The sequence below is a fragment of the Ostrea edulis genome, chromosome 5 (assembly GCF_947568905.1).
Source record: "Ostrea edulis chromosome 5, xbOstEdul1.1, whole genome shotgun sequence".
Classification (NCBI taxonomy): domain Eukaryota; kingdom Metazoa; phylum Mollusca; class Bivalvia; order Ostreida; family Ostreidae; genus Ostrea; species Ostrea edulis.
Genome location: NC_079168.1, coordinates 41,892,628 through 41,915,302, shown reverse-complemented (window position 1 = coordinate 41,915,302; position 22,675 = coordinate 41,892,628). Strand labels below are relative to the sequence as shown.

Sequence of the window (22,675 nt, the reverse complement as noted above, 5' to 3'; positions counted from 1 at the left end):
ATTTCATAACTAATAAATGGATGGTGGAATATTTGTAATCATGGTATCATTTTGAAGGGTTCATCAAATAAAAATAATCCACCATAGGAATTTTCAAAATTTTGTTTACTCCTTGATTTATTTCACCTAGAATTTAACATTGAAGTATATGGGAAAAGCATGTTTTATTACAATATTTTAAAAAGAAATTATATTTTCATACAAATTTCTTTGTAGAAAGTTACATACACTTTCTCTTAATGAAAATATGAAATAAAATTAATCATTGACCACACACATTTTTAGAAAATTATATTTTTCTTATTTTTACAAAGGGCAGACAACTCTTCCAAAAAGTCTTAAGTGCAAAAAGGTCAGCTTCTAATCATTTACCAGTCATGTGAATTTCATCTGCTTCACTTTCATTATTATTCAACAATAAACATTTATGTTGATCTAAATCCTTCAAAATTGTTCATTATCCTTTCATTATACATGGAATACCTTAAGCCATAGTCCATTTTGTATATTTAGTATTTTTACTGTCAAGCAAAGCCAGTAGATGAAATTGTCCACTTATCTTACCTCAAACCACAGGGCATCGGCCACATACAGAGCCTGGAACAGTACTACCATCGTCAGGGCTGGGGAAAAGGCGCCTGTCTGACGGTATGTCTCCGTTAGGAAAACCAGATTTATCATCAACCAACCAATAAGGCCTGGCCGGAGCTCACAGAAAAACTTCAGGTCAAAGCTCCCAATTCTGGGGTTCAGTTCATGGCCAATGAAGAAGTCGTACACGACATTTCCTGGAAGACACAAAGTCGGAACTTAAGGTTATAAGATACCAACATTTTAAACACATCAAATGAAGTAGGATTTTGCTATTTTTAATGGGATAATTTTTTACCATTTGATCAATTAATAATGTAAATCAGTCATTAATAAATGAAATGCACCAATAAAAAGATGTTTTTAAAGGATTTTAATCTGTAGGTTGTGTTTTTCCATAAAATTTTCAAGTAAAGACTTGTGACTAAAGCAAAAATAATGGTGGTTTTAAGGAAAATTTTGTGGTAAATATGGGTTTTCTGATTAAAACAGAACAATTTCTGAAGTACCTTCAACATGACCAAAGTCACAACTTACCAGTATTTCCCCCTGGAGCCAGGTTGCTTTTAGATCCACGTCTAGCTTTGATATATAGAAGAATACTTGTCACAAAAGAGAAAATTGTTCCTGTGGTAATAAGGGCCAAAAACTTGTCATGAACTTTCTGCACCGGGTATTTGAAGTAAATAGCTGCACCAAATGCTGCTAAACTAATCAGCAGGGCGTAAAATCCTGAAAAATGTTAAACATGAAAAATTTCAGACGACAGGACTCGTTTTCCATTTTTCTCTTTTAATGACAGAATTGCAAAAATTGTTTTTGTTCACTTTACCATAAATGCAGAATTCACACTGAGGTTTCTGGGAATAATTTTGTATGAACACATAGAAATGAAGTTAAACATCAATAAAGCTGACAGAACAAGAAAGGGCAAATCAAGTTTCTCAAATTACAAGTCAAATCAAGAAGTCAAATTTTATTTTGAAGCTATTTGAATACACAAAATCTCTCTTAAATGATTTACATTATTTCCATTTTAATCAAATTTCCTCAATACAATATGATTTGGAATTTCAGGAAATTGTTATTACATATTTATCTACAGAAAACAGATTAAATGAATCTGTGTTTTAAAAAACCCAGCAAACATTTGTATTTTATCGAATAAAATATCACAAAGTATTTAAAAATTGCCAGTTCAATGAATCTGGGTTTAAAAACCATAGCAAACATTTGTATTTTATCAAATAAAATATCTCAAAGTATTCAAAAATTGCCAGTTCAAAGATTTTATTCACCAAAAATTCCATTTCTATCGACAGTTAAACCATGATGTAGTTGTGTATCTATATATACCAATCTCTTTTTGATTTGTAAATCTATGCAATTAATCAACGAGTCTTCATGAATTTTTAAAATTAAAATAAATTTAACTTTTGAAGTGTTAATGCATTTTCAGAAGTGATAAACTGTGACTATACTACAACAGTTTACTTTGCTTATCACTTACCCTAGCCAGCTCGAGGTTCAGCCGCGGCACTCTTATTCTATGTTATCATGTATGCATATTTTTTTTTTTACTTTCATGGCATTTTATTTCATTTATTTATCTATTACCAAATAACCTCTAGCATCCATTGTAAAAACTATCGCCACTAAAACCACTCCCCTAGAAATAGTTTGCTTTAAGAAATTTCCCACTTATTCCACTCCCATTTGAGGTTCACTAATTCACGTTTCATTTATTCCTACTTATTCTAACACAAATCACACATTTAACATAAATTGTTGACACTCAATCATCAATACTTTGAAAACAAAACAAATATTTTTGTAACACTAAAGCTTTATTTTTGTTTTCTGGAAAATCCATCCCATTTTTTTTCTTCGCACATCCAATCATAAGAATTATTGTGTATCAATTCGAATAGAATTGAATAAATGCAATATTTGCATTCCCTAGGGATGCTAAGATTCATTCAGTCCATTAAATAAAAGTTAATGAAAGACTTAAGTAGCAACAGATTAATATATTTGTGTAGATTTGCTTAGAAATCCTTCCGACCAAAATGTAGCCAAAACAAATTCGTTGAAAACTGGTATTTGGATGCAAGAGCCCACGGTATATAAGGAGCTTAGGGAAGTTAACCGAGGCTCTTGTAGGAGTAGCTTATCACTATGTTATTATATGGTACAGAGAACTTCGTCCTACCATTACACCTGTATGTCAGTCTTTGTCCAGATCTCAATGGTTGACCTTTGACCAGGCGTCCAATTGGCAGCATGTATATCACAGCCTGGAAGGCAAACCAGCCCAGGTAAATGGCTGCAGCTTCCAAGTCAAAGTACTCTGTCAGAGCAGTGGGAATCTTGATCTTACGTGGCTTACAACTTTTCTGGAAATAGAAACAATCCCTCAAATCTATACTACAAAATACTTTTATAATTTTTTTTTACCACCCCATAAATTTCTACCCACCTTGTCACACATTTGGTTCAGACCGTATACTGTTCCTGGCAACAAAAACAGCATAAAGAAGGCTCCAATGGCCCCACCAAACTCGCGCTGTGTCGTTTTAGTTATTACTCTCTTTGGTTCATCCATTGACGGCATCTCAACTGGTTCCCTTTTCTCTGGGTCCTTTGCCTTCAATATCCCATACAAAATAGAGAATGTTTGTTAAACATGCTTATTTTAAGAAAACTTCCCTTTTATGAAAGACCTTCCTTCCCAACTGCCTTATACATAGTGTTGTCAAATTTGTTGAAAATCATTATCAAGTGGCAGCATTGGTTGACATTTATTTAACCAACTGATGACTGGCTAATAATCAAATCAGTAACCATTTATGTTGAATGGGTACTAGATTTTATGTACAGTGTAGTAGCTTAATTTCAAAATAATATCATAATCAAGGCCTACTGTTTGAACTCAAGTTTGTCAATGATTTCTTTTACTTTTCCCACAAACAAATAAATCTTCATGTAGTAACTAGTGTTGAAAAATCGAAAAAAAAATTCACAATCGATAAATCGGTATTTAAATGTAGTTAATAAATATCTATTATTTTGGGGGTTATTTCTATTTAGTTTTATGGCTATGTGCAGCATAAACACTATCTGGTGTCACTGAATTCCCACTTTTCAATGTAGAGTCCACTCCGACTCTCCCCCTCACGTCTCGATATAAAAGCGGGATTAACAGTAGTGGTGTTCCAATCACTGATTATAATCGAAAATCAGTCGATTGTTGACAAATTCTAAGTGCTTGATTATGAAAATTTTATTCCAATTAAAGTAATTCTACCCTCCTGTGACATCATCAAATTTTGCAAAATCAATGATTTATTTAAATTTATGCATGACAGGAACATAAAATTTTGTTGGAGTCTTTTCCAATAGGTATTTTAAAAAATCTTGTTAAAAACAAGAGGCCCATGAGCCACATCTCTCACCTGAGTCACCTTGGCCCATATCTGAAGACTTTCCATATATATTTGCATGTAAAACCTTAGTCCCTATTATGGCCCAAACTACCCTTTGCAAACTTGAATCTACACTATGTCAGAAAGCTTTCATGTAAATGTCAACTTCTTTGGCCCAATGGTTCTTGAGAAGAAGATTTTTAAAGCTTTTTCCTATATTTGTATGTAAAACTTTGACCCCCCCCACTTGTGGCCCCATCCTACCCCCTGGGGGCCATGATTTGAACAAACTTGAATCTGCATTATGTCAGAAAGTTTTCTTGTAAATATCAGCTTTTCTGACTCAGTGGTTATTGAGAAAAAGATTTTAACTATATATTTGTATGAAAAACTTTGATCCCCCTTGTGGCCCCATCCTACCCCCGGGGGCCATGATTTGAACAAACTTGAATCTGCACTATGTCAGAAAGTTTTCATGTAAAAATCAGCTTTTCTGGCTCAGTGGTTCTTGAGAAGAAGATTTTAAAGATTTTTCCTATATATTTGTATGTAAAACTTTGATCCCCTATTGTGGCCCCATCCAACCCCAGGGGCCCATGATTTGAACAAACTTGAATCTGCATTATGTCAGGAAGCTTTCATGTAAATCTCAGCTTTTCTGGCTTAGTGGTTCTTGAGAAGAAGATTTTTAAATGACCCCACCCTATTTTTGTGATTATCTCCCCTTTGAAAGGGACATGGCCCTTCATTTGAACAAACTTGAAAGCCCTTTACCCAAGGATGCTTTTGGCCATGTTTGGTTGAAATTGGCCTAGTGGTTCTGGAGAAGAAGTCGAAAATGTGAAAAGTTTAACAGACAGACGGACAGACAAAAAGCGATCAGAAAAGCTCACTTGAGCTTTCAGCTCAGGTGAGCTAATAAAATATTTCAAAAGTATAAGTTATAATAGATGAATGATCAATGATACGTTTTAAAATATTGAATCCAAGGGCAATAAATGTTTTATTGATTTTTCTGTCAAGTCTATTATGCGATAGATTTCCTTTATTTTTAACTGACATTTTGAATATTTTTGTGAAAATAGTTTCACGAAATTGTTATGGATGCTATTATCGTCATAACCAGTTTGTATAAAATTTCAACTCTAATGAATGGAAATAAATAACTTTTTAAACTTGTATCAGATAAAACTGTGAGTATGGAGTTACCTTAATCGGTTTTTAGATTTTGTTTTATCAACGACTGTAGTTTTTGAAGAATATTCCTGTCGTGATCTATCTAGTAACCTAAAAGTTTTGTTTATCGTAATAGCAGTGCACTCGAAAGTATCCATACACGGGGGGAATAAAGCATGTTCGCTTGGTCAGATACCGAGATAGACATACTTTGATTCAGGCATATAAACGAAAGACCATCCATCAAAGAAAATCTTGATACGAGCAAAGCCATGTGTGAATTAGGTAGATAAAAACCGCTTTCAAAGGCCACTGTTACTCTGCACATGCGTATTGTGTTTTCAGTTGGTGACAATAAATCTCTTTTAATTTATCTGTTTTAATTTTGTTGTTATCGCAATTCACCTTTGAATTAGAACGCTTTGGCCGATATAGTATTGCGTTGTGTGACGACATAATTGAATCCGTTTGTAATACAATTGCGAAATGCAACAGAAACTCTCATTGGTCCATATGTATAAGTCCGCCCAAATTCCCTTATACGGGAGTAGTCAGCATTTGAAAACATGACGGCCAGATGCTAGATGGAAAAAAAAACTTCAAAGGAAGGAAGAGAAAAAGTTGTATTCTTGTGTTGTCTCATAAATTTAATATAAAAAAATTCCTAACATATTTTCCTACTATACTTGTGTCCAAACATACCTTCAAATATTTATTAAAGCCCCATACGACCCAAAAACTCGATCACAGCTTTTGATGATTTCGTTCGTAGACGTAGCCATGTTAGGTAGCCAGTCAATTCGAATCCCGGTTCATTTCCATATTGGCACAATAGCGTCTAGATGTGTACTAATTCCCCACAAATATTTTAGCTAAATTGTTTAAATAATATACCACCCCAGTCCTATTAAATGATAATTATTCAAAAATCTAAACTCACGGCAGTGCGGCTTTCATTAGTCATGAGCGGCCGCGCTGGCCGATCTCCATCTAATGGGCTTATGTAGCATTTTCGTTCATCTAGAGCTTACTTTACCTAATTACAAAAACTGGTACAAAAATGTTTTAATTTCTATTAATTATTCGTGTTGATAATAAATGAAGAGCGAATACATAACTTACAACCGATTTTATGAATAGATACCAATAGCAAGAGTTCGAATTGACCGGCTACCTAACATGGCTACGTCAACAAACGAAATCATTTGAAGCTGCGAGTTTTCGGGTGGTGTGTGGCTTTAATGAATATTTGAAGGTATGTTTGGACGCAAGTATATAGTAGGAAAATATGTTAAGATTTTTTTATATTGAGTTTATGAGACAGCAACACAAGAATATACCGATTTCAGGCCTCAACCGTCCGCAGCTTTTTGTTACCCGTAAATCGAAGGTTTTTATAAGAGGTGGATCTTTTCAGAGAGCTATGTACAGTTCTCCAGCTACGCTGAATCCGCTCGAGAAAGTGGGCGGGCTGTAATCGGCCAATGAGAACTCTTGTTGTATTACATCAGACATGTCATTCAAATTGTTCAATCGTCTCATTCAATTGTGTCGTCACACAACGCAATATTATATCGGGTAAAGCGTTCTAATTCAAAGGTGAATTGCGATAATAAAATGAATTTCTTTCCTCATTTTGCTTTGCTGAACTTTAGGCCCAAATTAATAAGCCGGATCATTGTCAGTTAATGACATTTAACTTTGATAAACGGGCCGTAACTGAAGCAAACGATATCTGTTTCTTTTAATTACACACACACACACATATATATACATATATATATGTGTGGGTGTAATTAAAAGAATAATAAAAAAAAATACACACAGAAAATATTCACTTACACTCTCTCAGCTATAGAAACAACAAATATAAAAGTAGAAAATATTTATTTACACTTTTTCAGTACATATGCACTTAAATTACTTTAATCATTATAGAATTTCTCCATGTCCGATTATAATCGATAATTAGTTACAGTAAACCAATCATAGATTATGAAATTATCACCGATTCCTATTACTAATTAACAGTCAGACGAATCTTAGAATAGATATTAATTAGTGTACAGACGACAATCGATTATTAAAAATAGAATAGATAATCGGAATCAAAGAGCCAAAAACAATCGACTATTGGCGACAATTGTTTCATCACTAATAGTAAGTAAAATAATATCTTCATCAAAGCCTACTGTTTGTCAATGATTTCTTTTAATTTTCCAACAAACAAATAAATCTTCTTCATGTTAAAATGTGTGTTTTCGTTTTGTAAATCAACAGTTAAACACTGGAATGATAATGCAACTGAATACTGCATTTAAATACAAGATTTAATTATTTCTTAGAACAGTAATTTTCTTTTCTACTATTTGGCCAGATTTCCAGACACAACAAACCTTGTTTTCAAGCCTGGCTGACCTCCTGATGGGGGTGACTGCTCGTTCCACTGACCGACGACTTCTGGCTGGAGAGTCGGACTTTCCTCGGGTGGGTGTGGCAGCCTTAGATCTCCCTGGGGATGAAGCCTTAGTGCGGGCAGGTGATCGAGTCTTCCTCTCTGTTGGTGGTGACTTTGGAACTTTTCTGCTGCGACTGCGGGAACGGCTCCTTGATCTACTTCTAGATGTAGACTTTGATGTTGTCCTCTTACCCTGAAAATATCAAATTTGATTTCTGTATTCAATCTGTTCACCAGAGCATATTTACCAGTTTTGTAAATGTTTTTATGTATGTTATCATATGCATTCATCAATATGAGTTTCGAGATACAAGCTCTTCAATTTTTAATGTATACTATACTCAACTATGGTATTTCTGATGGTCAGCAAAAAAATTGAATATCAGTTGTTAAGTTAAAAGAGAGAATACTTATGTAAATAAGATCAGAGCTCCAGATAAGGTGCGTATCAGCGTAAATACTCATTAAATTTTACCAAATACGCATTAAAGTTTAAAAGCAGGCATACAATTACGCATTCGCGAATGTAAATACGCTTTACACTCGTAAAGTAATGCGTAGAGGTAACTCAATACACAACTGTATAAGCCTAATTGTTATACTTCTTTCTTAAATAAACAGGTAGGGTGCGATCAAAAGCACATCAAAACTTATATTATTAATCGTAAACGATATATATTTCTTCTGTTAAACTTTCTAAGTTTTTACTGAAATGTCGCTCCTGCAGCATTGTCTCGCTAACTATTTGAAAGTATTTGCAAGAATGGGAGTCACACATTTATTTACCGACTTCCGTCACACATGCACTCGTTTTACACAGATGGAATAAAAAACCAATTCTTGGTTAACGGTACAAGGTGAGGGGAATCTGACAGTAATTTGCAGTGAAAACAAAGTGCAAAAATATATATGGGCAGTATTAGGTTCGTCTGAATTTTAAAATTTGCTGTAGAAAGTCACAAAAACTTTAGACTTTGAAACTGATATTGTTTGGTTTAAAATGCTTTTAGTTTCTCGGTTATAACAGTTTAATTTATAAAGTCTTCATTGTCATTTAGATTTTGAAATTTATAGTTGAGGTATTAAATTTTAATATACCAGACACTCAGTCATATAATATCTGATTATATTTAGACTAAGTGATGAAATTCTGTATTAGTGGCAAAGAGCAAAGATAATCAGTAAATTAACAAAATACTCTTTTGACTTTTTCTGAAAAGTAAAATACTCATTGATTTGAAAATCAGGGGGTAAATACTCTTTGTGGTAAAAAATTATCTGGAGCTCTGTAAGATTTGAAAAATTTATATTTCAGTTCAAATTGTGTCCATGCCCCTTTAAGATGTATCCAGTGCTCGAGCTGGGCTTCGACATTTTCGCCAATGGCGAATTTTTTTCAAAAATGGCGAAAAAAAATTAAAGTGGCGAAAATCCCTTTTTGCAATAATTTGTATTTTAAAATCTGTCTCGTGTTTTCCTTTGTCAGTGAAACATTATCGGCTGTTTATTTATGCAGACAAAATCTGTTTACTCAGTCAATTAACGCGTGCGACTAGAAATCTCGCGTCGCTCCAGTGCACACAGAGCTGGTCACGAAGGCCAGATAATCTATGGCTGCAAAAAAGTCGGTGATCATATAATAAAGTACATCGGACAGCTGTGTACCCTGCTGTGGTCAATTGTTTAACGTTTAAAGTCTTATTCATTATTGTATTATCATCTCCACATTAATGTCAATTCTTAACCACAGAACCGACCGGTATTATTGTGTATAATGTATATACATCAATTGTTTGTTTTTGCAGCCAAGCTCGTTGATTACAAGATTTTGATGTGTTTGATTTTAGTTCGAATATTTCATAAACAATGCGGTCGGTCACCATTGGTATGGATGTAGCAATTTTGATAAATAATTTTCTTTGAAGTTCGGTGCGCAACAGTATAAAGATGCTAATCTCATAAGGTTATGCACCCCATTCTGTTTTGACACTAAACGTGTAGCTTCTGACCCTAGTCAGCCTAAAATTAAAGAAAAATATCTATGTTTGGCTTTACAGTCAACCCCACCGGCTCAAACATCTGATTCTGTCCAAATTGCAAAATCTACCATACCAAAACGGAAATTTAATAGGGAATGGTTGAGATATGACTCTAAATTGGGCTTGATGTTTTGTGACATCTGCATTTCGGCCAATGTACACAATGTTTTCACTGAGGGGTGTAGCATCATGAAGTTTATATTTATATGATTTATTACCTGATTTTTGATTTCCACAATAAAATTTAATTATCAAACAAATAAACTTATTATTTCAGAAAGAAGTGTTTAGGTATGGTAGCTGGATATTTTTAAGTAATGTAACTGATTCCAAATGCTAAAATCAGTGTAATGAATAAAATAATATGATGAAATAATTGTATAGCATGAGATTATCTGCGCCGCGCTGCACCCCGAAAAAGTGGCGAAAGGGAATTTTGGTCCAGTGGGAGCACTGGATGCATCATATGCATTCTCATCATTCTGTTGACTATAGTGTAATAATTATTTAATACAGTGTTTTATCAAAGATACTGAGCGCGAGTGAGACATGAAACAATATAAATGAGATAAGATCTAGTACAACTCAAAGTTACTGCTCTGACTGGTTTAGTTCTTTTAAAAGTTTGTGCAATTGTGTTGATTGATTGAATACTGTTTAACGTCCCTCTCGAGAATATTTCACTCATATGGAGATGTCACCACTGACGGTGAAGGGCTGCAAAATTTAGGCCTATGGTCGGCGCTTATGGCCTTTAAGCAGGGAGGGATCTTTATTGTGCCACACCTGTTATGACACGGGACCTGTTTTGGCGGTCTCATCAGAAGGACCGCCCCATTTAGTCACCTTCTACGACAAGCAAGGGGTACTGAGGACCTATTCTAACCCGGATCCCCATGGGATGCAACTGTGTTGAGCCCTGTTTAGTCTCAACACCCCCTCCCCTAGAGCAACAAAGTTCTACAGCTAATGTCACCTTTAATCAATGCATTTTTCAAGGTAGCTGAACATAATGTGGGGTTATTAATCATCATACACTAGCAATTAAGTATATTTCTATGTGGTGGGCCTTAATTAGTAAAGCAGCAAGATTTTTTTCTTAACTTCAGGTAAGCAAGTTTTATGTTAAAGCTGACAAAGATAAGATGCTTACACAACTTTTAAAAAAAAATAAATTAATTTTCATACAGAAATGTACACATGTAGTATCAGATCAATAACATGAATAATCACATTCAATGAATTTAAAGATATTAAACCTACCTAAAATATGAAAGTTACAAATATACACCTCTGCATGTACACACACTACCTTATGCAAGAGAACTTTAAACACATGCATATCCTCCATGTGACCAGATTATAGCAGGAAATCCCCTATTGTATCTAAATATAGAATTAACACTGTTTACTTACTTTCCTTGGGGATGCCATCCTAATGCAAAGAAGAACTCCAACTGTAAAATGAATGCATTGTTCATTTAAACTAAAAATTGTTAATTAAGCAAACAATCTATTGTCTCAGCATAAAAGAATGCTAACAAAGAACTTGTGGGGTTGGCCTATTACATTTCTTTAGTTAATACCGTACGTTTAAAACTAGGTAGGATTTTCAACATTAGTATTTACACTGCTATCCAGCTTGATAACAGTATTATTATTACCACTATCTGATCTCTGTTTTAAAATTTAAACTCAAAGTTTCTGGCCTATCATAAATCTTATCATTAAATGTCAAGTTTAGTTTAAAAGTCGTCGATAGGACTAATCAAAACAGAAAGAAACAATTTTTGTGAAATAATCCATAAAAATTAACTTAGAAGTCTTTGGACAAAATTACAATACTGTGGTCTTGTACAGAATTGATATACATTAAAATGTATGCAAAATATCCGAGAAATCTATATTGAAGTTCCAATGCGAAAATGAAACTGTAGGACTAACACGCGGATGGCGTCGTATGTAAACACACCAAACAAAAGAGAATGTAGAAACCCTGTTACTGATTGTTTGAGCTTTGGAAATATATATTGTGAATGGGTTAATTATATTTCAACGTGCGTGCATGCATTGAATATCATTTTAAAACCCTGTATGTAAACAAAAGATTACAAACTTACGCTTTAATTTTCCCTTCCTCCTGCAGATTTCCGAAGGACGCTATAAAACGCTTGGCGGGCTGTGATTGGATTGGTTGATTCGATAAACGATTTATATCTTCATTTTTCATTGGTCGAATGTTCAGGTCAACCGAGTTTAATTTTTAAATTAAAACAGGCCTTGTTTGTTTCCTTCCGATCCACCACAGATGACCTCGCAAAGCCGGGTCGTAGTATTATTTGCAAATCCACGACAGGATTTCTTTCTTCTTTGTTTTTTTGGATGGAGCATGTTTGGTCCTTCAGATAATATTTTCTGTAACATTTTAGACTAGACTCTTTGAATATGCAGTTTATGGTGGCGGATCCAATGCAACACCGACGCGTACCCCCCCCCCCCCTTCCCCGTAAAAAAAAGAAAGAAAAGACATCTATATAGTAATCGACATCTTCCCAAGTCAAGGGTTTCTGACCCGCTCCGCTCCACATTCTGTGGAGAGGAGCGGATCTTGGGAAGATCATAGTATCGATATTAGATAATATTCATTAAAAGCTGCATGGTATGGAGGAGATAGCATGAAACAGGAACATAGACATTATTTGAACTGCACTTTGCCGAAGTGAACACACGTTATACCCTTCTACATAAAACATAAAAAAGGCTATAAAAATACTCAGGACCACTAAATATTGTATCAAAATTGGTCAACTGTATTTTTGCAATCTAAACATCATTATAATTCAGAATATGTGGGACGATGTGGCCAAAAATAATTAGTCATTAACTTTTTGCATGAAGCAACATTGGGATATATGTCATCATCTTTGATAGCCAAGCTAGAATAAAATCTTAATTTCCAAAAAAAATATATATATTGAATTTTGCATTTTCAATGTTATAGTTATCATATATTTGTAATAAACACATTCAAATTAATTTCTTTTACACTTTTCGCTTTAAGTTTCACAAGTTTGATCGATCAAAATATTCAATTCAATTAAATTCTTTATTGGCACTAAAGCACATTATATAAGAATGTGTTGTTAGCCATACATAGATACACATATATATTGATACATTACAAAATATCAAACTGTTGAAAACTTATTTCTAACATTAAAACAGTCTCTGATGTATAGACAGGTTTGTTTTGTAGATACAAGGTTATGTGGATTTAGTACACAAAATAAGGTATTAATATCTAGTAGTTTTGAATGCATTTTTCTAATATGTTCATACACAGGACAATCAAGTAAAAAATGTTTTTCATCTTCAACAATAGTTTGACAATGAAAACAAAATCTATTTTCTCTAGGAATGACAGGATTACAATATCGACCTGTTTCTACATACAACTTACGTGCACTTATTCTTAATTTGGTAAGATAAGAAACTAAATTCTTAGGAAGTGGAAGACATAAATATGGTTGGATTTCTAGTTTCATAACATCATGGTTGAATAATGTACTATAAAATGAGAGCTTACCACTTTGAGTGTTGTTAATATGTTGAAGTTCAGAAAAGAATTTATTTTCAAAGAATTTTTTAAGTTTAGGAATAAACATTTTACATTCAGTGTCAACGTTAACATTTAACATCTTTTGTATTGATTTTATACAAGTTTGCCAGCATTTTTTATTTTCACCAGCCAAGTGTACATCTTCCAAGTAAGCATTCCTTAGTAAAACATTGTGATTATCATTAGATTTTGCTAAATTTTCCAATCTAGAATAGTATTTAATAGCAAGCTGGTATATCTTGGCATGAATAGCGAGAACACCTAATTCCATTTTTGTTGCCAAGTTTGATGCTTTATTATGTACACCTAAGATGTTTTTCAAGATAAAATTCTGAATTTTTTCAAAAGGAGTTTTATCAAAATTATTGGGGTTTGCATTAAAGTCAGAGATCCAAATTTCTGAGGAGTATGTTAAAATTGGGACAATAATTGATTCATATAGTTTTAACCACAAGTTTGGTGAGAGATCAGAGCCAAAAGGTAGTTTACGCTTCAAGGCAAAGTAAGCTTTTCTGGCTCTAGCAGCAAGATCCTCACAGGCATGTTTTAAATTGCCATTTGATTGTAAAATTATACCAAGATATTTGTACTTATCAGTTACATCTATAGTAGAATTGTTATAATAAAATCCATAATTGATCTTTGTTTTCCTGGTAGAACAAACCATAACCTTTGTTTTTTCTAAGTTTACATGCAACTTCCATTCTATACAATATTTTGAAAGAGTGTCTATACAATTTTGGAGGCCTTCAGCTGACTCTGATAATAAAACAAGATCACCAGCAAAAAATAAGTGATTAAAAGTTATATCATCTACAGATACAGGATAAGTTACTACTTTATCAAAGTAATTTTCAAAGTCATCAACAAAAATATTAAATAAAGTAGGACTTAAATTGTCCCCCTGTTATTATTTGGCTGGTCTTCGATTTTCAGTACTTTTGATGGTCAGGTGTAAAATTAACTTTGACACCATAATCGGAGACAATGATATACAATCTACAACTATTTAAAGTTTAATCTTTGCTTTATTAAGCCAATCATATTTAAGGAAGATTAATTTATTGCATGAATGGTATTAAAATCAACATCCAAGTTGTCCGACTTTAGATCGTGTCCGACTCATGATCACTTTACCCTATAAACATTTAAATGATCTCGAGTTTAGTTTACATATAATCCAGAGATAAAAAAAAATATAGACAAGAGGCCCATGGGCCACATCGCTCACCTGAGCAGCAGTTCCTTGCAATAAACAAGCTTGAGCAAAAATATTATACAAGCAGCTTGGTTCAGAAAAACCTTTCAAAGGTTAAAGACTAACAAGAGATGTTTGTAAAACACATATGCCCCCCATGGTGCAAAATTGAAAAGGGTTATACACACACACACACATCATTTAATTGAGAGTAGTATCATCAATTCAAAATATTGAGCAGACAATATCTTCCTATGTCAAGAGTGGATTGACCATGTGACCTAAAAATCAATAGGGGTCATCAACTCCTGAAGATGTACCAGTGTACCAAGTTTGATGTCTGTCAAGCAAAGGGATCTCAAGATATTGAACGGACAGTATATTCCTATGTCCAATTTGACCCTTGACTTTTGACCATGTGACCTTAAAATAATTAGTAGTCATCTTCTCCTGAAGATGTACCAGTGTACCAAGTTTGATGTATGTCAAGCAAAGGGTTCTCAAGAAATTGAGCGGACAGTATATTCCTATGTACAGTTTAACCCTTGACCTTTGACCACGCAACCTCAAAATCAATAGGTGTCATCTTCTCCTGAAGATGTACCAGTGTACCAAGTTTAATGTCTGTCAAGAAAAGGGTTCTCAAGATATGGAGCAGACAGTATATTCCAATGTCCAGTTTGACCCTTGACCTTTGACCATGTGATCTGAAAATCAATAAGGGTCGTCTTCTCCTGAAGACGTACCAGTGTACCACGTTTGATGTCTGTCAAGCAAAGGATTCTCAAGATATTGAACGGACAGTATATTCCTATGTCCAGTTTGACCCTTGACCTTTAAACATGTGACCTCAAAATAAATAGGCGTAATTTTCTCCTGAAGATGTACCAGTGTACCAAGTTTGATGTCTGTCAAGCGAAGGGTTCTCAAAATATTGAACGGACAGTATATTCCTGTCTACTGTGACCCTTGACCTTTGACCTCAAAATCAATAGTGGTCGTCTTCTCCTGAAGTCGTATCAGTGTACCAAGTTTGATGTCTGTCAAGAAAAGGGTTCTCAAGATACTGAGCAGACAGTATATTCCCATGTCAAGTTTGACCTTTGACCATGTGACCTCAAAATCATTAGGGGTCATCTTCTCTTGAAGATGTACCAGTGTATCAAGTTTGATGTCTGTCAAGCAAAGGGTTCTCGAGATATTTAACGGACAGTATATTCCTATGCCCAGTTTGACCCTTGACTTTTGACCATATGACCTCAAAATCAATGGGGTCATCTACTCCTTAGGATGTACCAGTGTGCCAAGTTTGATGTCTTTCAAGCAAAGGGTTCTCAAGATATTGAGCGGACATTATATTCCTATGTCCATAGTAAATTGACCCTTGACCTTTTGACCTGAAAAACAATAGGGATCCTCTTCTACTCATAACTAACCCACATATGAAATATCATTATCATCAAGTGAATGGTTCTCAATATATTGGGCGGACAACACATGGTCTACAGACCGACCGACAGGTGCAAAACAATATGCCCCCTCTTTTTCAAAGGGGGGCATAAAAATTCATTAATTATCAAACTTAATTTATTAAACTTGACTACAAATTCATCAATTATCATATTATGGTCTTGTAGATGGATATGGACTTTCAAATTTCATCTATTTAAGAAATTAAGATTTTCAAATGACCCCACCCTAATTTTCCATTTTTGTGATTATTTCCCCTTTGAAGGGGGCATGGCACTTCATTTCAAGAAATTTGAATCCCCTTCACCCAAGGATGATTTGTTCCAAGTTTGATCGAAATTGGTCCACTGGTTCTGGAGAAGATTTTTCTATATATCTGCTCGTAAAACTTTGATCCCCTATTGTGGCCCCACCCTACCCGCAGGGGCCATGATCTGAGCAAATTTGAATCTACTTTATATCAGGAAGCTTTCAAGTAAATCTTCACTCTTCTGGCCCATTGGTTCTCGAGAAGGTTTTTAAAGATTTTCTTTATATTCACAATTATAACCTTGATCCCCTATTGTGGCCCCAACATACCCCTGTGGGTCATGATTTTTAGAAACTTAAATATCCACTATGTCAGGAAGCTTTCATGTAAATTTCAACTTTTCTAGCCCAGTGGTTCTTGAGAAGATTTTAAAATGACCCCACCCTATTTTTGTGATTATCTCTCCTCCAAAGGGGGCAGGGCCCTTTATTTGAACAAACTTCCCTTTCACCCAAGGATGCTTTGTGCCAAGTTTGGTTGAAATTGGCCCAATGGTTCTGGAGAAGAAGATGAAATTGTGAAAGATCAGAAAAGCTCACTTGAACCTTTGGCTCAGGTGAGCTAAAAATAATAGGGGTTGGGATGACCCCGAAACACTTGCCCATCAGAATACTCTATGCATCTTGATATATGCAGCAGGAATATATATGGTAAAGTGTAGTGGTCAGGATCTCATTTGTTTTAATTTTGACACATGCAGCAAAAATATCATAGGGTATGTTGTATGGTAACCATTGTGGGTTCTTTGTTGCTAGTTATACAAGTACGATGGAGAGTACACTAGCGTACGGGTATTACTGTCTTACGACAGCATCTAGTTTCTACTTGTTCCAATACCGGTATAGTAAATGAAGCTGATTAAGTAGCTTGTGCTGGTTTACCCCCCCCCCCCCCTTACTACAGACAACCTCCACATCCCTGATGCATATAAACTTCATCTGTATTTTCTGATTCAACTGAAATCAGTATATGTACAATTAAATCAGTACATGTAAATGCTTATATGTCAAGAGGAAGGCCACTAATCCTGTATGTCACAGTATCCTTTAAAATAACAACAATAGGAATAAAATTTAACTAGCAAATGTTTATTACAGACAAAACACTAGTAACTGCAAATATCACATTTTATAAACACATGAATTACAACAGACACTAATTCTTAATTAGTACAAAAAAATACCTGTCCGTTTCTGAATAAAAATTATATCTCTGATACGTACACATATATAGGGACATTATAGCATGTTTTCTCATAATGTGAAGCAGTTTGTCATTACACACACACTTTTCATTGTCATGTTATAATTATTGGGAATATAAGAAATATAACATAAACACTTTTAGCTGTTTCACTATTTTGATATTAATACACCAATACAATACAGTCACACAATACTGTCCTGTCTCAGAAGTCACATGACAGTCACATGATTATGTCCAGTTTGAGTCCTTGGGTTTGATATACTTTGATGTCACATGGTCTTCCATTTGAAAGTCAATGTGGCTCTCCCTATAAAAGTAAATATTTGTTATTGAATTTTGCAATAATATGATTGATCACTTTATCTATAAGCAGTAAATTGTCAGGACTCTTACTTCCAACAGCGGTTGCAATAGAGGTCAAGGTCACAGCCATGGCATCTGATCGTGGCATCCTCTGTACAAATACAGCAATATGGGAGTTCATCTTCATCAACCTCCCCCTGGAAATTAATTAATTACACACATATACATGTACCGTAATTCTCACATCTAACTGGAATATATAAAGAAATTAGTCTAGCATCACACCCTCTTACATCCATTTACAAGTACTCATGCAACATAAAGCTCACTAGTTTTGTTCTGAGTAATGCTGTTTTTGTTTGTTTTCTGAGCTTTGCTGCCACTAATATTACCTGTTCTTGTTTTGGGGTTTTCCGAGCTTTTCTGTCACTATTTTTAGTTGAGATTCCATCTTTGGCTGCTGCCTCATCCAGCTTGTCCTCCTCTACTATCTTTAAGAACAGAGCAGATGAGTTTCATCAGTCATAGCAAAATATACTTTGGACATTATCAGGTCATTAATTTCAAAGAAGTGGGACTAATACCTCCTGCGGGGTACACTATTTAATGGATAAAAACAGACTTCCTCAGATCAAACCAGAAGATGTCTAATCAAATGGTCATCTAGTATAATATATTTTTTTTTCAATTGAAAATGTTGCTTTAAAAAAAATTAATGAATCAATCAAATATTAAAATATTTCCAGTGATGCTCAATATAAACACTATACCAATAAATAGGATTTTCAGAGAATTTAATTGTTTTTTTTATCAATATTCTTTTCATTTGAAACATGGTTTAAAACTTGCTAGAGTATCCCCCCCACCCCCCCTCAATGCCAACAGAAAACGGATATATAGAAAGTGTAAGAAATACAATTGAAATTAATGAAGACAATCTCCTCATAAATATTCACTTACACTCCTAAAGGTGTTTTGCCATTAAAATGACCTCAGTATTTTGATACCTGTTTGATGAGGTCACAATAAAATGACTTCAGTATTTTGATGCCTGTTGGATGAGGTCACAATAAAATGACCTCAGTATTTTGATGCCTGTTTGATGAGATCACAATACAAGAGGCCCAAGGGCCACATCGCTCACCTGAGTTACCTTGGCCCATATCTAAAGACTTTCCATATATATTTGCATGTAAAACCTTAGTCCGTATTGTGGCCCAACCTACTCCTGGAGGCCATGATTTTTACAAACTTGAATCTGCACTATGTCAGGAAGCTTTCATGTAAATATCAGCTTTTCTGGCGTGATTTGAACAAACTTGAATCTACACTATGTCAGAAAGCTTTCATGTAAATCTCAAAATCTCAGCTCTTCTGGCTCATTGGTTCTTGAGAAGATGATTTTTAAAGATTTTCTCTATTTATTTCTATGTAAAACTTTGATCCCCTACTGTGGCCTCAATTTACCCCCAGGGGCCATGATCTGAATAAACTTGAATCTGCACTATGTCAGGAAGCTTTCATGTAAATTTTAGCTCTTCTGGCTCATGGATTTTTAAAGATTTTCCCTATATATTTCTATGTAAAACTTTGATCCCCTATTGTGGCCCCAACCTACCCTGGGGGGCCATGATTTGAACAAACTTGAATCTGCACTATTTCAGGAAGCTTTCATGTAAATCTCAGCTCATTCATTGGTTCTTGAGAAGAAGATTTTTAAAGATTTTCCCTATATATATCTATGTAAAACTTTGATCCCCTATTGTGGCCCCAACCTACCCCCGGGGCCATGATTTGAACAAACTTGAATCTGCATTATGTCAGGAAGCTTTCATGAAAATTTCAGCTCCTCTGGCCCAGCGGTTCTTGAGAAGAAGATTTTTAAATGACCCCACCCTATTTTTGTGATTATCTCCCCTTTGAAGGGGGCATTACCCTTTATTTGAACAAACTTGAAAGCCCTTCACCCAAGGATGCTTTTGGCCAACTTTGGTTATAATTGGCCCAGTGGTTCTTGAAAAGATGAAAATGTGAAAAGTTTACGATGCCGACGACGACAGACAACGGACAAATTTTGATCAGAAAAGCTCACTTGAGCCTTCAGCTAAAAATGACTTCACCATTATGATGCCTGTTTGATGAGGTCACAATAAAATGACTACAGTATTTTGATACCTGTTGGATGAGGTCACTAGCTAGTTGTTCCTCATTATCAGTGTCTGAATTTTCAGGTTGATTTTCTGGGTCATCAGTTCCTGAACCATCACCTGAAGATAGTAGGTCAAGGTCAGCCATAACAGAAATAGGTAAAGAAAAAGGTTCATATAGGGGTATATTTAATCTTGTAAAATTAAAAGTAAATGACTTTCACTTTTCAGCATACAAAATATTTGAAACTGAAGATTAAAAATCTATAGTTACTACATAATTTTCAAAACTCATGTAACTCATACATTATAAGCTCACCTTATAAAGCATCATTAAAACTATTTCTGTAAAATTTTCATTAACAAGAAATATTTTACAAACATATATGCCCCCCCGTCCCCCATGTGGTAATATTGAAATGTCTGTAATGACATTGAAAACAAGAGGTACTGTGAGCAATGCTCACTAAGAATACCCCCCGCTTACCCCAATCTCCAAAAGGGTGTTGTTAATAGGTATAAACTACCTCTTTTCTGAGTGTAAAAAACAAATGGCATGACAAACCGAACCATATTGCTACTTCGATGTCCAGTGCGCGTGACCTTTGACCTTTTGACCCCAAAATCAATAGGGAACATCTTCATCCCATGGGTAGTCCATATGTATGATATGGTGACTGTAGGTGGAAAGGATAACGCTTTAGAGCCCGGAAACCATATTGCTACTTCGATGTCCAGTGCACTTGACCTTTGACCTTTTGACCCCAAAATCGATAGGGAACATCTTCATCCCATGGGTAGTCCATATGTATGATATGGTGACGGTAGGAGGAAAGGATAATGCTTTAGAGTCTGGAAACCATTGAGTCTACAGACGGACGGACAGACGGACAACCCGATTCCAGTATACCCCCCCACAACTTGTTGCGGGGGGTATAAATATGGGTTATCTACTAGTCGTGGGACTACTAAGTTTGATCTCTGTCAGGCAAAGGGTTTTAAAGATAACAAGTCATTTGAGGCATGACCTTTAACTTTGTGACTTGAAAACCAATGGGGTCATTTATTCTTTAGGAGATGCCAGTGTACCAAGTCTGATATCTGACATTCTGTATAGAACACAATGGATATGCTGACAGAACTGTTATTTATGCTTAATACTCCTCATTTATATTTTGGATTAAGAGCTTAGTTTACATTCAAATTCTTTGCAATACATCAAATACATGTAACACATTTTCCTATAAAAATAGATATAAACATTAAAAATAAACTATAAAACTAAAAAACTTTAAAAATGAATAACTTTAAAATTTGCTGGACCTGTTCTTCCAAAATGAACAAATGCCTTATAACTATTAAAAGTATGAAGTCTCTACTATATTACTTACACTGTACAAATGGGCATTTGTTTGGAGAAAAATTAACAGGGCCATTTTATGCATTAAATAAAGTTATTTTGTTGATTACCAAAAATATGTCTTACTGATATACTGTAGTTAGGATTTCTATCAAATCTTTATTTCTTGTAACACAACAAAGTCAGTCAGTCAGTTGATTGAACCATACTTTGCTACAGTAAACATACCTCAAATTAAGGAGAAATTTACAATCAACAAATGTGCAAGCTCACACTGAGTGAGACTTGCATGAACTGTCCTGTTATGAACTGTGCTTGTTGACACCACAAGCTGATAGGAGATTTGTGTGAACTGTTATGAGCTGTGCTTGTTGACACCACAAGCTCACAGGAGATTTGTGTGAACTGTTATGAGCTGACTGACCTTGCTTGTTGACATCATTTTTTTGCTGACTTTTAATTTCCTGTAGCCGTTTCATGATTTCTTTATCTTTCCGTAGATTGTTCAATGCTCGCCTTGCCTCCAGCTCACATTCCTTCGACGTTTCCTCCAATATCTTGTTGATTTCCTCTGCACTGATCTCACCACCCTCCTCATTAGATTTTTTGTCATCATCACTCGTAATGTTTTTTATGTATGGCTTGGTATCTTTGGTTTCTCCTCGATTGAGATCATTTTCTTTTTTGTCTGCATTCTGGTCTGCACAAAAAGTAACAAATTATTAATTTACATTTCATAAATGACAATTTCTACCATTCAAAACTATTAGTGCACTACCATGGCACATGATAGGCACATCAATTGTTTATTTTATCAAATGCTGATGAGTGTGCATGAGACAAAATCTTATCAACTTTGGTACAAAAATATCATCTATTTGTTTCACAGCCAAAATTAAAAGTACAAAATAATCTGATTGAGAATATGATTCCTTACATCAATGTAATTTATACTAAAAATCAATAATAACTAGGAAGAATTGTTTTAGCACACTAAAACTGATGTTTCCTCTTTTATACTCCATAGGTTTTTAAAAATATTTTTAGGGATCATCTTTGAAGTGGAAAATTAAGAGTTACAGTACATAACAGTCACCTATCAAGAAGTTGTGAACATATGATAGTAAATTAAACTTACAAACATACCAAATATCAATGGCCTATGTCAAAAGACAAAAAAGTTATGGTTCATACAAAAAAAAACAAGATGTGTTTGTGAAACACAAATGCACCCGATAATGGCCAATTCCGAAGATGGCCAAGGTCACAAGGGCAAATATCTTGGTACCAGTAGAAAGATCTTGTCAAAATAAATGCTCATGTACAATATGAAAGCTCTAATATTTACCATTTAGAAGTTATGACCAACAATG

At 34.6% G+C, this 22,675-nt stretch overlaps 1 protein-coding gene across 1 annotated transcript in view; it reads right to left on the bottom strand.

Moving 5' to 3' along the window:
• The window catches only part of LOC125649088 (delta(14)-sterol reductase LBR-like), a 42,514-nt gene that overhangs the window by 6,862 nt on the left and 12,977 nt on the right, over positions 1-22,675 (bottom strand). Inside the window, exons 7-16 of the mRNA XM_048876314.2 lie at positions 21,727-22,002; positions 19,971-20,062; positions 18,188-18,286; positions 17,886-17,992; positions 11,106-11,124; positions 7,589-7,843; positions 3,071-3,238; positions 2,804-2,987; positions 1,129-1,323; positions 565-788 (exon numbers count right to left, since the gene is read on the bottom strand). Of these exons, the coding sequence (XP_048732271.2) occupies positions 565-788; positions 1,129-1,323; positions 2,804-2,987; positions 3,071-3,238; positions 7,589-7,843; positions 11,106-11,124; positions 17,886-17,992; positions 18,188-18,286; positions 19,971-20,062; positions 21,727-22,002 (1,619 nt within the window). The remainder of the gene's footprint in view (positions 1-564; positions 789-1,128; positions 1,324-2,803; positions 2,988-3,070; positions 3,239-7,588; positions 7,844-11,105; positions 11,125-17,885; positions 17,993-18,187; positions 18,287-19,970; positions 20,063-21,726; positions 22,003-22,675) is intronic.